At 34.9% G+C, this 15,331-nt stretch overlaps 1 protein-coding gene across 1 annotated transcript; it reads right to left on the minus strand.

Annotated features, from left to right (window-relative positions):
• Nucleotides 1–458: 458 nt before the first annotated feature.
• LOC121418866 (coiled-coil domain-containing protein 42 homolog) lies at nt 459–11,169 on the minus strand. The gene is made up of 9 exons (XM_041613050.1): nt 11,032–11,169; nt 9,901–9,946; nt 8,762–8,938; nt 6,764–6,921; nt 5,552–5,634; nt 4,693–4,862; nt 3,015–3,125; nt 2,203–2,319; nt 459–1,396 (listed from the first exon to the last, which is right to left on the minus strand). Exons 1-9 carry the CDS (start codon nt 11,121–11,123, stop codon nt 1,283–1,285), a joined length of 1,068 nt encoding a protein of 355 aa, XP_041468984.1. The 5' UTR covers nt 11,124–11,169; the 3' UTR covers nt 459–1,282.
• Between the last annotated feature and the right edge of the window lie 4,162 nt (nt 11,170–15,331).

The following is a 15,331-nucleotide window of genomic DNA, read 5'->3' on the forward strand; positions in this document are numbered from 1 at the left end:
GAAAAAAAAAGAAATGGTTCAAACTTCACATATTTAAGAAATTTTTTTTTATTAAATGATGAAGCTAAACCACTTCTTACAGATACATACATGTACATGTAATGTATTTGTCGGAACACATGATCTTTGTTACAATTTGAACGCTAGGTCTGAAAAATAATTACGATATGCATAATGAACACGAAAGAGCTTCAATTTTCCATGCATATAACAATTAACCAAAATAAAAAGAAAATAAAGAAGCAAATATGATTGATATTTCGTGCAATCATGGCTATGTGACCACCAGAAATGCAAAAAAAGAAATTATAAATAATTAAAAAAATAATGGTGATATTACAAATCATGCTTTCAGGCAAAGAAATATTTATGACTTTCAATTAACACCAAATCATGTTCCACTTTGCCAATTACAGTACATGTAGATTGAGGAGATCTGCGCCCCGGCCGTTGCATAAAAGTTACCAATATGGTAACTTTGCTATCCAATGGTAACTATCATGGTAACGATGATCAACAGCCAATCAGAATCAAAGATTTCAGGGAAATTAACATTGCATGGCAAAGTTACCATAATAGTACCTTTTATACAACGGGGCCCCGAACCCACAGCCTTGTCTCACAAAGGAAAGTGATTGATCCAATCAACCTCGACTATGGATTTGTCTATAAGTGTATACACTTGTCCCTTTGTAATCAAGAAGAATCATGCTGATGGATAAAAACAATGAAAATGCATGAGAACTTCTCATGTGGACATGATTTGAAAGGCATACACGCATTCTAGATAATCATGTTGTTGGCTCATTGTTGAGAATTATTAAATCAATCATGCTTGGTAAAATGGGTCCCAGTTCTTCAATGTATTTCTCATCACAGAATTATTTGATTTGATGCCATATACAATGACATTGACACCTTTTATGATGCTAATAAGCAACCAACTTTTCTTTTGATGATGATGATGCATACCAAGGAGCCAGACAGCCAAACACATTCACAAATGATGGAATACGATCACATATTAGTCAAGAATCTCTAATAGGTTGAAGAGCCTCTTTCAAATGGACATCTCAGGGTGGGTGTATAGTAAGAGTGATACCATGAATAGCTATGAGCCAATCAAATGACAGTATTAACAACATGGGAGAGCATGCCTCTGATCATTCTCTCTATACATGGAACCAATGAAGGGGACTACATGATACCCCATGGTATATCTGACCAATTACAAACATGTACTTATGACACCACTCTGGGTCGCCTGAAAGGGAGTACTCTCTCACGTTCGCTCTAGTTTTGTTCTTGATCTCTCTCGTTTACCTGATGATGCGGATGAAACAACGAAGCCTTGCCTGGCCATTCTCTCTACATGGATCTTGTCTACTACAAAATTCTGGAATATAAACAAAACAATAAGAAATATTAACTAAATAGAAATCATTTCATGTTCCATGTATAATCTTTCACAATACTGACAACTATTATTTTAACCAATAATGGCATCGAATTTTCCAAAAGGCTAGTCAAACAATTATTGTATTTCTCACTGTTACTAAATTTTTCTCGTTATACATGAATCTGAATGAAAAAAAGCAAATTTGATTCTCAATAGTCTATCTGCTATCTATTGAGAATTACCAATTAACAGAGTTTAAAGTGTAAAAGGTATTGACAGTTGAAGTTCATACTTCATCTTTATTAAGTGTGAATTAAACTGTCCCTAAAATCTCGAATGAGACAACATACAACACTCGAAATGCAATCAGTATTTTCTAATCATGTATTTTTGCTAATACTTCATATATATTTATCAGTATTAAGAATATAATATTGTCTCAAAAGTAAAAGAGTCGTAAGATAGTTAGAAAATTACAGAAAATTTATAAATCTGACATTGGCCAATACACCTAAATTTCAAAATGACAATGACCAATCAACTCCAATGTCTTATGTTCTTAATAATGACCATAGGCCCATCAAAATTGTGGTTTCATCATGAATGAAAATGACAAATGATACTAAAAAAGGAGAATGTTGAATATAGGTGCAGGACCCCTCACAAGAATTAATCACAAACTCTACGTAGTCAAACGATTCAAGCACCTGTTTGTTGGAGATAAAAAATATAAATATCCTAACTTGTGTTTAGATGCTTTCTAGCCATGAACGTTAGGTATTGTCTCAGAGATTAATTTTTACCATGATCAAATGAAGCTTCTCTTCGTAGTCTAGCGTCTCCATTGGTTCATCATGTTTCTTGTGACATTTCTCCACCAGGTTGTTGATTGCCATCTTTATTCTTCCCAAGGTCTCACTCTAGAATAAAAAAAAATATATACAAATACAATGCTAGTAACATTTAATAATAAACATATTGGTGAATACTCTATTACAAAGATAATGATGATGGAGATAGTGCATTGATCATGCAGATGGTACAATGATGATGATTAGGATGGTGGTGGTGATGATGACGACATCGATGACAACGATGATGCAATTGATGGTGGTGGTCAAACTCGTGATAATGAGTTGATGGTATTGATCAAAGTGATGATGGTAATGGTAGCGTAGGTGACAGCGGTAATGGTGATAATGCTTCTGATCATGAAATATTGATGCTGATGGCCGTAGTGGTGGTAACAATAGTGATGAAAACGATGATGCTGATTATGATGATAATGAAGAGAACACTGATAATGATATTAAATACAAATATATATCATGCTATTACATCTCATGTGAGGGCTTGGTCCGAGTATGTGCGTGTCTAGATAAAAAGAGTCATTTTACATATATATATCTACATAATGAAAAAATACCATCATGAACTTTATTCAGATAAACCTCAGAACAGTTAATAAAATGACTCTATTCTTCCTTGAGATCCAAATGCAATTTCTCTGGTGATTTTTGGGCTTACAATATGCTAAAATCCTAAATCTGCCAAACAACATATTTCCTTTAAGTTTCCTTTCCTCGGCTAAACCTGCATGTATCTACCAACTGACCTGGTCTCGATAAGCGAATGCATCATTAAAGATCATTTCCTCCAGCTCAGCATTCATATCAATCCTCTCCTCCTGTAGATGTTGCATTTCTGCTAGATCCTTGTTGATCACCTGATCAAGAAAATGACAAAGATCAAGGTTATAAACTTCCACTTACTGAAGCTAAAATATATTTAATCCATCTAATACTTATTTGGTCTAATTGTCATATGTTGTCAATTATCTTAAGAAGTAACTTAGAAGTCGCTTTTTCTGTTTTCCCCTTACAATTACCTTGTCTATAACTAGTTTATTGAATCATATTCATCAATCAAAGTGGGTGTTGACAATATAGGACAAATGAAATAGTTAAATGGTCTCTGTGGCTGTGAGGTCAAATGGTAATTACAGTGCATTTAAACTGGTAGTACATTATATAAGAGTATACCACGCAGGACACACAAGTCCGAATGGGCATGAATCAATTTAAGATTGGACCAATCCAAAGGTGATTTGAAGGGTTATGCACATAACAAGGTGTGTTGCCAAGTCAGAGCATTTTAGAAAGATGATAAAATATTACAATCATAATTAAGGTAGTTCTGAGGCAATAACAAACTTCCTGCACATCATCTAAATACCCAATTTATTACAAACAAAGCCCTAACAATTATTATTCTTCACAGCATCAAAATAAACAAATACATGTACATGTATGCATTACATATGTATATGAAAGTTAAAATCATGGTAAGGCTGAGTTACAAATGAAACAAATGGCTGCTGTGCAGCAAACAGCTGCAATAGGTGACATCAGATTGATGAGGTTTTCAAATGACAGGAAAAGGAGGAGACATCTCAATGATTGGGGGAAGTAAGGCAGGTGTTTCTACCCCATTAGTGTGAGGCTAGTTTAACGCAATGATTGAATTCCTCATAAATTGATTTTGACGCAGTGATGCGACAGAGTGGTGTCGTCAAGATCCGGTATGCTTGAATGAAGTTCAATTCAAAGTTTTGAAATGTTACATGTATGCTGTAAATCTGTTTGACATGTTAATTAGAAGAGATTTTGTCCAAAAAGAATTTGAAGTATATGTACAGGTATACAACATATTTTTCTGCTGCTTCAAGCAGGTTTATAAAGATTTTAATACAAATTAAAGATATAATTATTCTCAAATGACTTGAAACACATAATCTAATACAGATTTTGAATATGAACTAGCTAATTTTGAAATCAAAGCATCTAAAGATCTGAGCAGCACTAGAATATTCCAATTTCTCAAATGTATTTGGTAATTACACAACCTATGTTCTTTTCCATTTTCTTTCTCCCTTTTCCTACCACTTCTTCTTAATACTCTTTTTTTGGTCACTCCTTCTGACCTCATAAAGGGTGCTCAACCCCCAACTCTTGGTGTCATCTCCGTCATAAGTTAACTGAATATTCAAAACATTGAAGACTAAGATAGAATTTTCAAATATAATTAAAAATAGAATTTCAGATAAAATGGTAACTCTGAAATGGTGAACTTTTGGACAGTGGTCACTGAAGCAGCTTGAATTTTACATCATTGGATAGGTTCTATTAACCAGCTGCATACCAGAAGCAGGTGGTTTCTGTACAAAGATTATGGAAGAACCGAATTTGGTAGTAAACTAACTGGTTTAAAAGTGGAATGTATTTGCATCTTACCAGTATGCTCTGATCATGTTTGTACTTGAGTTCATCTAAATGAAGATTTTTCTCATCAACTTCATCGTACATGGACTGGACCCTATTGACCAAGGAATAGTTGGTAAAACTCAGAGTCCGATGTCTGTCCATGATGCTTCTCAACATGTCATCATTAACTTCTAAATAATCTGTTAAAAAAATAGCAATTATGATAGTGATAATAATAGCAACAACAACAATATTACGATCATAAGAATAATCTTTTATTTTCCAATGTTAATGAAACTGCTCTCCCAACAGGTGCTGCATATAAAGATCAATGGTATAAAGTATACTGTATTTTATTTACTTACATACTTGAACATTGTATTGTAAAATGTATTCAATGAAATGTATACTTGTATTTTTAGCTTTGTGATTCACATGCAATTCAGTTTGTTAACTGCAATATGAGAATTTTAATAAATACCATTTATCTATCTATCTACATGTTATCATCCTTCCACAATCTAGATGCCGAGTGCCAGCTAAAATACAAAAGGTCTTGCTATTTATAAATCTAGACTTTGGTATGAATTGGCAGAGGGGGGGGGGTTAAACCTGCCCCCTTCAATTCACGAAGCGGGCTTTATACCTTAAAGTAATGACATTTGGAAGATTATTCTAATTTACTTGCATATTGTACTATTTGTGTACATTTTTATTTTATCATTTAAAAAATGAAATATTTAAGAAGGAAACAAAAAGGTGATGTCAGTTGTTTCTCACAATTGATGTGAAATTCCTTCTAGTAAATCATTTTAATAATTTTAGTGCATTTTCAATAGCAAAATAACACAGAGAAATATATTTAGCACATATAAGAAAATATACTTACTCTCTGGAATGTTGTCAAGTACTTTCATTAGGAATTCTTCAAACTTTTTGTATTTCTTGATCTTTTCATTGAGCTTGTTATGTCTGTTATGCAAAGGAATAAAAGTAAGGTGTCAAAATATTGGTACTACTTGTGATATAAAACAACTTAATAAGCTTTTCCCCAAACAGTATTTAAAATCTCCATTACGGCTTTATCATTGTACATTGTTTTGTGATGCAAAGCGCTTAGAGAAAGTTTGATAGGTGCTATATAAATATTGAATTATTATTATTATTATATGTCATCCATTACAAAAACATGCACACCTCTTTAGGTATATAAAGTCATTGCTGGTTGTTAAAGCCAAATCTAAATAAGAGAGCAAGTAGATACATCAGCTTTCTATCAAACTGCTTTATGCAGTACCTCACTTGTCCAAAAAAATTGAGATAATTAAGAATTCAATAAGCTGCTTTTCATTGTAAATATATCTTTCATGTAAAAATATGAATTTGTGTTTAGATCTCACTGCTGCCAACATGTAATGAAGCACACCACCACCAAGCAAACTAAACAAGAGATAGGACTTTAATTTTAACCAAGTTTATGGAGGGAAAACGGTATGCACTCACCAACACCAGGGGGCCGTTTCATGAAAGTTGTCAGCACTGACAGATTGTGTTTCTCTGACAGATACCATACAATATGATAAATTTGTACAGCGCAGCCACTACATAAATATATTCTACTGCGCATAGCAACAGTCAGAGGCCAGTGCCTCTCAGCCAATCAAAACCAAGGATTTCACTGAAGTTGTCAGCACAGACAATCTATTCAGTGGTGACAGGTTTCATGACATACCCACAAGATTACACCCCCAAATAAAAAAAACACCAGCAATAGTGTAATGCCCCCTATATCTTATACAGTACATAAATATCACTTTCAAATTGATCCTGCAAGTCAAGAAATCTGGACGAATTAAACGGTCACTGGAGATTTTTGTGCTCTATATTACCCTACAAATGTTGAAATTTATTTTAAGGCCTAAAGAGATTGAGACAATTAATACTCAATCTCTGATAAAGTAACACACATGCATATAGGGACACATGGTCATTAGAGATGAAATTGCTCTTTCCTAATTTTCATGACAATGCTGACTATCTCTAATCACTAAATAAGGTTGGGTGTTATCATAAACAAAGACGGCAAACTTGAGATGACTACCTTGTTTTTAACTCTTCCAGCTGCTGAAGAAGTAGATCATATTCTGATTGTTTCTGTTCTTTGACTTTCAGTTCCTGCTGGTATTTATGGATTGCTCTTCTCCTCTTGGCCTCCGTCTCTGAGATGAATTTGTCAAACTTTTCCACTCTGTCTTTCATCTATGGATTACAAAAAAAATAGCAAATTGATGAGACTGATCAATTTTGCAGACATTTAAAAGGGTGACCCCAATGGTTTTTTCAGTTAGAAAATTAGAATTAAAAAGAAGGGGAAATAAAAGAGAGGAAAGGAAAAATAACATATAAAAAAGAGAGAGCTGGGTTTAGTAAACATACCATGCCTTCATTTATTTAATTAATAAAAGAATTTATGACTATTTACATACTCTTTCCTATACCCTCCCCCTCCTCCAAATAAAAATACCCTGATACATGACCCTGGTTTATCAACTTTTTATTTTGGTTCAATTTTACAGTGCTCAGTACAAACACATGAAAGCAATTTATAATCAGTTTCAAACCAGGGTGACTAATAATAATAATAGCTGGATTTATACAGCACTTTTTTCCCCTGAGGATACAAAGTGCTTGCTATTATTACCCCGGCTTTAGGTCGAGCTACCATCACCGGCGCTCAGTGCATGCAAGGAATTAATCCTGCCGGGTACCCATTCACCTCACCTGGGTCGAATGCAACACATTGTGGATAGATTTCTTGCTGAAGGAAAACACGCCATGGCTAGGATTCGAACCCACGACACTCTGTTTGAAAGGGGAGAGTCAGAACCACTAGATCACGACGCACCCAAAAGGTTTGAAACAAATTTGATTTTGAACGACCAAATAACATTTTGGAGAAAATTTCTAAAACTGTAGGTCTTCAGGTGTTTCACAAATATTCAAAGTGTGACTCAAAATCCTCTTAAATGCACACAAGATATTAAACATGCTACCTCAATGATGAATATGCAGTTGTGCACTTTGTCAGTGACATGTTATGTACCATGTGTAACAGGGAAATTATTTGAAATTTTTAGTCAGGCTTAATTTGTTGTAAAATAACCCGGGGGGGGGGGGCACTTCCATTGATGAGTGGATACCACGCGCGACCAAGGGGTCTCGAAAAGCACCCTTAACACGTATTTTCTATAGTCTGAAAATGCACCCCTTAACAAGTATTGGCGTGTAAAACCCTAACCTTAACAAGTATTAGAAACAAAACGATACTATTGGCAAGTTTTCCCTGAATTGCACCCCTAAACAAGTACAGTGATATTTTAATTGTTATGTCACAGACAGTCATCGGTTTACCTTTATCTACATCATCATTAGTACAGCCCCACCTCCCACACCTCGCGCAAAGCGTACTCTAAACACGTAGTGTTGACTCTTGGGGCAAAAAGTACATCCTTTATAAAACATTTTAGTCTAAATTTTTAATACCATCGCAAATTCGACCCTAAACACGTAGCTTTCCGAGCCAAAATAGACGCCCTTTATCATTATTTTAGTGTTTTTGACACCCTTGATATGTTACGTAGGTAATGTGCCCTATCTTGAAAAAGACCTCCTTTTTACATGTTTTTTTGGTCGCGCATGGTATCCACTCGTCAATGTAAGTGGCCCCCCGGGGAAACAACCCCCTTTTTCTTACAAATACCGGTATTCATGCTTCCTAGAAGTCAGGGAAGACAATACACTAATAACAATTAATGTGTGGTTTTCTGATAATTAAAACTAGGTTTGACCCTAGACTATTAAACCACAATTATATGGGATACTGGCTTCATAATACTTCTTCCATATTCTTGGAATTATTATGTACCAATAACCCAAATCATTAAAATTCATTAGTATATTTTTTCTTATTTTTTTCATATTCTTTCCATTTCATGACTCAATTTTTTTGCGGCAGGTTAAGAACAGTTTTTATTCGATGAATAAGTTGACAATTGGCACTCCATAAAAGTGTGGTCTGAGATAACCCAGGTATACTCACCAACTGTTGCTTTTTCTGTAGATCTACCCTTTTCTTCTCGCACTCTTCCATTCGCTTCTGGAACTGGATGCGTTTTGTCCGGAGTTCTTGCGTGACATCATCGACCTCTACTTCTCGTTTAAGGAGTAGAGTTTTCTGCAGAGTGTTGAGTCCAGTCTCTATGAGTTTGCCTGCAGACTGTTAATACCAAGAATAGTAGTTACAAATATTATTTTTATTGTAGAAACATATAAGAAAACACTACCTGAAAATAACTAAAACATAATTTAGGGTGTTTTGCACAGAAACACATCAACTCATTTGATGTTCTTGTTTAATGTGGAGTGCTTTGTTAAGTGTGCCAGTCTCCATAAGCTTGCCCGCATACTGTTTAAGCACCAAGAGGCACAAGGTTAGACAAATAAGACCCCCTCCCTCCATCACTTGTGATTTTACAAAAGAACCTTAAAGGAGAATGAAACCATTGGAACAAGATAGCTTGTGTGAAAACAGAAAAATCAAAGAAACAGATCAACAAAAGTTTGAGAAAAATCGGACAATAAATGAGAAAGTTATGAGTATTTAAATATTGCAATCTCTAATGCTATGGAGATCCTCCCATTGGCAATGCGACAAGGATGATGTCACTGATGAACAACTCTCCCCATTACTTTAGTATATATTTCACTTGAATTGCCTCTTTTATCACATCTATCCATAGATCATGTGTTCTTTCTACATGAGGGCATGTAATACATATTTTTTTTAAATACATCATGGATAAAGAGTTTGTATCATCATAAGAAAAAGCAAAAAGAGACATTTTGAGGGTATTTTATAGTCCACCAAAAGGAAAGTTGTTCATCAGTGACATCACACATCCTTGTCGCATTGCCAATGGGAGGATCTCCATAGCATTAGTGATTGCAATATTTAAATGCTCATGACTTTCTCATTTATTGTCCGATTTTTCTCAAACTTTCTTTATTCTTATTCTTTGATTTTTCTGTTTCTACACAAGCCTATTTGTTCCAAAGGTTTCATTCCCCTTTAACCTGTTTGATGTGTCATTTAAACCAACAAATCAAATAACTTTTAATATGGATGTTATGTCATAAATGCCCTTTTTTGTGTAAGCCTATAAACTAAAGTGTACTCACCTCTTTCACAATTGGATATCTGTTGACATTGTCATCTTCTTCATCACTGAAAAAGAAAAGATGAGTAAAATATGCTAATTAATATTAATAATAACTGAATAGAACGTGATATGAACTTCATGAACTATATTAGCTCTGATAATGACAATCTGAGTAATTTTATCAGAAGAATCAGAAAGTTGATAAAACTTCTGATACTACAATATTAAAACATCAACTTCTGTCTGTTTTTATTCAAAATGTTTTAAGCGTTTCATAACAATTTATAATTATCTCAGCTGGATTGAAATCAACAAAATATAGAACATGTCACTTAACTATTCTGAATACATATATTTACAGTCTGACAATAATTTACATTAGAGCTTCATTTTTCTGTCTAGATCCAAACAATAATTATTAACACTTGCATTAACACAATACATTGGGCAAATTTTAGTGAAAAATCATCTACAAAAGTTTCACAACCAGGATTAAAATAGAGAAAAAAAAACAGAAGAGAGAAAGTTGAAATATATCATTTTCTGAATATTATGTCAAAATCTATCACAAAATTTTATTTTTGTACATTTTTCTCTTGCTTCACACACTCCCAATTTTTTTTATAAACTTTGTGTGATTCACCATGTCTTGTCTCCTAGCTAGTTTGTTTTGTTCATTATGCAACTGATAGTGCACCAGCTTTGCAAGACAAAGTAAATCAGGTAATGGTAGTATTTTCAAATTTTTGTTAAATCTATTTTGCTATAATTTTTTAACATTGGCTCAGATTTTCAATTTGAAATATCCAAGGACAAATTTTCAATTTGGGATTTAAATTCTTTAACATTTTTAACTAAATAATTATATATATAATAATAATGTGAACATGATTTAATGTGGCCTAGCTATATTATTTTATTAAGAAAAATCTAATATTGGATTTTATAATACTCCATGAAGAAAATCATGAAATAGTACCAAACTTTCAGATCACATCAATCATAATGCTAGCTAGAACTTATATATTACGTTTATTCCACTTTTAAGTAATCACTGAACTGATAATCAATTTATCGTTAACATCAAGACTTCATTATTATGATGACGAGTATGTTCACCGGACGGGACGTCAACTCACATAAGACTTACCCTCGCTCTCCTAGCTGCGTGACAAAAACACTTTGTTTCTGGGGCTCAAGTTCTAATTTATAAGGGAAACTCGTCGCTTCGGAGGCTGCCATTTTTGTTGATTTCTCAGGCTACCCTCATGCAACTAAATTCCGTAGTTTCAGTGAGCTTCGTTCTAACGCATATTTACTCGCATGGAGATTTACAGCGACAGTCTATATGCATATCATTGTATGCATGTAGTACCTGTTCGCCTGAATCAATTACGTATGCAAATGAATTGTCGCCAAGGGGACATACAACGCTGTGCGTCACCGATAGAGGGAGACGTGCAATATGGTAACAACATAATCTAGTTGAGGTGCCGTGGCAGGGTGGTCTGGCACTTGACGGGCACTTGACATGACATATGAAAGTCGCCGGTCCGATTCCCGGCAACGGCACAGCTCACCGACTGCTCTTAAAAGATACTTTAAACATTCTAGGTCAAAATGTGTATGTACCGTTAAAAAGAAGAAATGCCGTGACTTTGACATCGATTTGACTCAAATTATGAGTGATTATGATTATCTCTTTTAAAATATTACTAACTATATCATATTTCAAGCAGGATATGCCGATGAAAAGTTTATTTCGTCAATGAAAATATACATAATTGGCAAAGTGGAAAATTAGTTGTCACTTTGACTGAATGACAACTTTAGGGGGGTAGAAAATAATTAAATACTCATTAATTTACTTATTCATTTATGAGAGGAGCACACAGCGTACCTAAGGGGACTGCCCCCCCCCCTGACGAGCCACAAGTGGCCCCTCCTTTGTACTTGAAGACCTTATTTTTTTGTTTTCTCTTTTTTTTGGGCTTGTCAATTTTTTTCTGGTGTGAAATTTCCTTTACTTAATTGCGGTTAAAGAATTTTTTTTTTTTGCTTGTCAAATTTTTTGGCGGACGAATTCCCCCTTTGGAATCCTAGGTACGCCACAGGGGAGTCATCATATTCAATAAGGTTGTCTTCTGAAAATGAATAAAGTGGCATCACAGACCACGATAAAAAAATTTCCCCAATGTGAGAATACCACATAAAACAGCGGACTTGAATTAATGAAGCCAGAAAGGGTTTGTCTAAACAGTAGAAATACATATTACTGATATTACTCAAGTAAGTGAAAAAGAATAGCTTGCAGAATGAAAAGGTTTGATTAATCTTTGAAGTATTTTAAAGTATGGTGCAACATTCGAACAACTTGAAATTCACCTAACTTTCTCGTTGATATATAGAATCATATCATAATAACGGCATTGATTTGACGAAACAAAAGGACCTCAATACAAGTCACTATTTATAAGTTTCCCTTGAAGCATTGAACATATTGTGTACCCTGGACTTATTAAACCCATCAATCTTCTAAAAAAGGGTGTCAGGATAACCACATCCCTCCGCTAAAAAACAACAACAAAGCGGAAAAAAGCATCAATACTGAAGCAAAAACATTCGGAGCTGCCCGATTTGGCCACCTAAACCTAAGTCGGCGCCTGTCTTGAAGCACAATCTGCATTCTCTGGTTCGAAATCGACACGCGGCCGATCAAGAATAATCGGAGCTTTTAACCGGCGCCGATCAGCGCCACCTAAATCTAAGTCGGCGCCGGTCAAGAAGAAACTGGCACCGATGAAAACTATTTAAAGCCTCTTGATTCTAACATCGGCGCGGCACGGGCATATAGGTGAATACTCATTGGACAACACTGGCGCCGGTTAAAACTAATTGGCGCCTAATGATGTCAACGCCAGTGACCAGTGCGCCGCATCGGCGCGATTGATTTCAACACCGGCGCCGGTCAAACCCAATCGACGCCTATTTTTTCCAGAATCGGTGCATATGAAAACTGATTATCGCCTCATGTTTCTAACACCGGAGCCCGGCACCGGAGTAGGTGAGAATTAATCGGTGCCACTAATCGCGGCTGCGGCGACTTGATTCCACCATTAGAGGCGCGGATCAAGGGGGGGGGGTCAGGGGGCAGGGGCACATGGCAAAATTCTTCTGACGGGTATACCACGTATAACATGATTTTTTAAACCGGCACAGAGTTGAATTGTAGGCTGTACCGGTTAGAAGTTGGTTTGTAAGTGTGCCATGATTAGAAATAGTGACGGAGTTAAACTCGATTGGTGGATACCCCTCCTAAACCTTCTCTGAATTCAATGTTCTCTTTTTTTCTGCTCATCTGTCAGATCTTTTATCGATTTAATATATTATATTTTGCCTCAGGATATATATTGTCGCGGCGCACAACTTCACGATCGGTTTGCGATCCGATTTTGCATGGAATGTAAAAAAAATACCTTGTATAAGCCGATGCACAGCAAAAACCGTGGCGTTAACCGGTGTACATAGGGGACCACACCAGTTATTTTACACTGGTGTTAAATTGGTGGTGTTAGTTTTACACCTATAGGTATTATTACAACACCTTTGGTTGTTACATTTACACTCTTTGGTGTTATGTTCAATCTCTAGGGTGTAATTTTAACACCTCAGGATGTGGTCCTCTATTAACACCAATTGGTGTCAGTTTTAACACCACAGTTTTTACAGTGTGGCTTCCTATAAGTAACTGATTACAAAGTTATGAAAACACATATTAAGTAACATCTACAAACTGCTTTAAACAAGTTTCGAGCACAAAATTAACAAGATATAATCGTAAAAAGAGAAGAAAAAAAAGAAAAGAGAGAATAATAACTGAATTGCACTCTAAAAAAGGTTTACCGAGTATTGGGTAAAATGGGAGAATGCATGTTGGTTTGGTAAAAAGATACCCAATGTTGCGTTGAAATAGCTCAATGTGGGGTAAAGAATACTCAGCAAACAACCATAATTATGATTCCTTTATACCCAATAATGGGTAAAACTTAACATGATGGACAATAGTGTTGGCAGGAAAAATTGTGAACATGGCAACAGTGATACAATTATGTTCATACATATTGATGTGTAATTTCAAAATTAAGAAAGAATGATAAACATTGAAGTTAATGGGTGTGGACATTTTAAAATAATTTGTTGCTTCAGATTCAATACCCTTTTAAAATCTAAAAATATCCTAATCGACCACAGTCAATACGAAGGAGACAAATTTTTTTCAAGTTAACCGTTGCCATAATGCTAATAAAATAATATGAATTTTTGTTGGAATACTTAAAATGCGAGAGAGCGTTTTGAATTTTTGGATTTTTTTATTTTTGGGGGCTGGAATGATCGCTAGTGCCCAAAGTGAGGGCCTCAACGGATATGTGTTTTCATAACTTTGTAACCAGTTTACCGGCTTACATGGGCTAACAAGGTATTGTTAAATATTTTTTTCCTTCTAATACTTGTAACAATGATGTCAATCAATCAATCAATCAATCAGTCAATCAATCAATCAATCGATCGATCAAGCAATCAATCAATCAATCAATTAATCACTGCGATTCGAAATTGCATTTACTTTTATTCCTACAATGAGGCTCGCATTAAACTGAAATTGTCATTTTATTATTCATACCACAATTTGGAATTTTTATCTTTGAGATGTTTAGGGCTGGAATGATCACTATAGTGCCCAAAGTGAGGGCCTCAATGGATATGTGTTTTCATAACTTTGTAACCAGTTAATTAGGACGCCATCGGCTTACATGGGCTAATAAGGTATTTTTAAACATTTTTTTTCCTTCTAATACTTGTACCAATGATGTCAATCAATCAACCAATCAATCAATCACTGAGATTTGAAATTGCACTAACTTGTAACTTTGATTTTATTCCTACAAGGAGGCTCGCATTAAACTGAAATTTTTATTGTATTATTCATACCACTATTTGGATTTTTTATCTTTAAGATTTTAAGGGCAGGAATGATCGTTATCATAGATTTTTCCAAATTCGGATCGCAAACCGATCGTGAAGTTGTGCGCTGGGCTTGATTATTTTCTCGGTCTCGTCGGCATAATAAGGAATTCAGTATGGAGATAAAAACGTCCCCAAAAACGAAAGAGAGAGGGGGAGGGAGGGAATGAGTTAGATTGAGAGAGGGAGTGAAGGAGAAATGAAAATGAGAATGGCAGAGGACAAAAAAGGTTGAATTAGTCGGTATAAATAAAAGAACGAGAACACGGTCATTGATTTATCGATTCTTTTGATTATTTATTCTACAGTGCATCATATTCACGGAGTCGTATGTGCTAAACGATGGGGAATAACCCTCAAATGTGTGTGTGTTTTTGATATATAAATATATTTGTTCTTTTTTTATTGAATGACTCATAAAAAAAATC

The sequence above is a fragment of the Lytechinus variegatus genome, chromosome 7 (genome assembly GCF_018143015.1).
Source record: "Lytechinus variegatus isolate NC3 chromosome 7, Lvar_3.0, whole genome shotgun sequence".
In the NCBI taxonomy this organism is placed as follows: Eukaryota; Metazoa; Echinodermata; class Echinoidea; order Temnopleuroida; family Toxopneustidae; genus Lytechinus; species Lytechinus variegatus.

Bases quoted from the DNA above. Each gene is read 5' to 3' on its own strand.
- LOC121418866 (XM_041613050.1), bottom strand. From the start codon at position 11,123: ATGGCAGCCTCCGAAGCGACGAGTTTCCCTTATAAATTAGAACTTGAG. The intron at 8,939-9,900 runs GTGAGTACACTT...TGGTATTAACAG, and splicing joins GATATCCAATTGTGAAAGAG to TCTGCAGGCAAACTCATAGA. The intron at 4,863-5,551 runs GTAAGTATATTT...TTTTTTTAACAG, and splicing joins ACTTGACAACATTCCAGAGA to ATTATTTAGAAGTTAATGAT.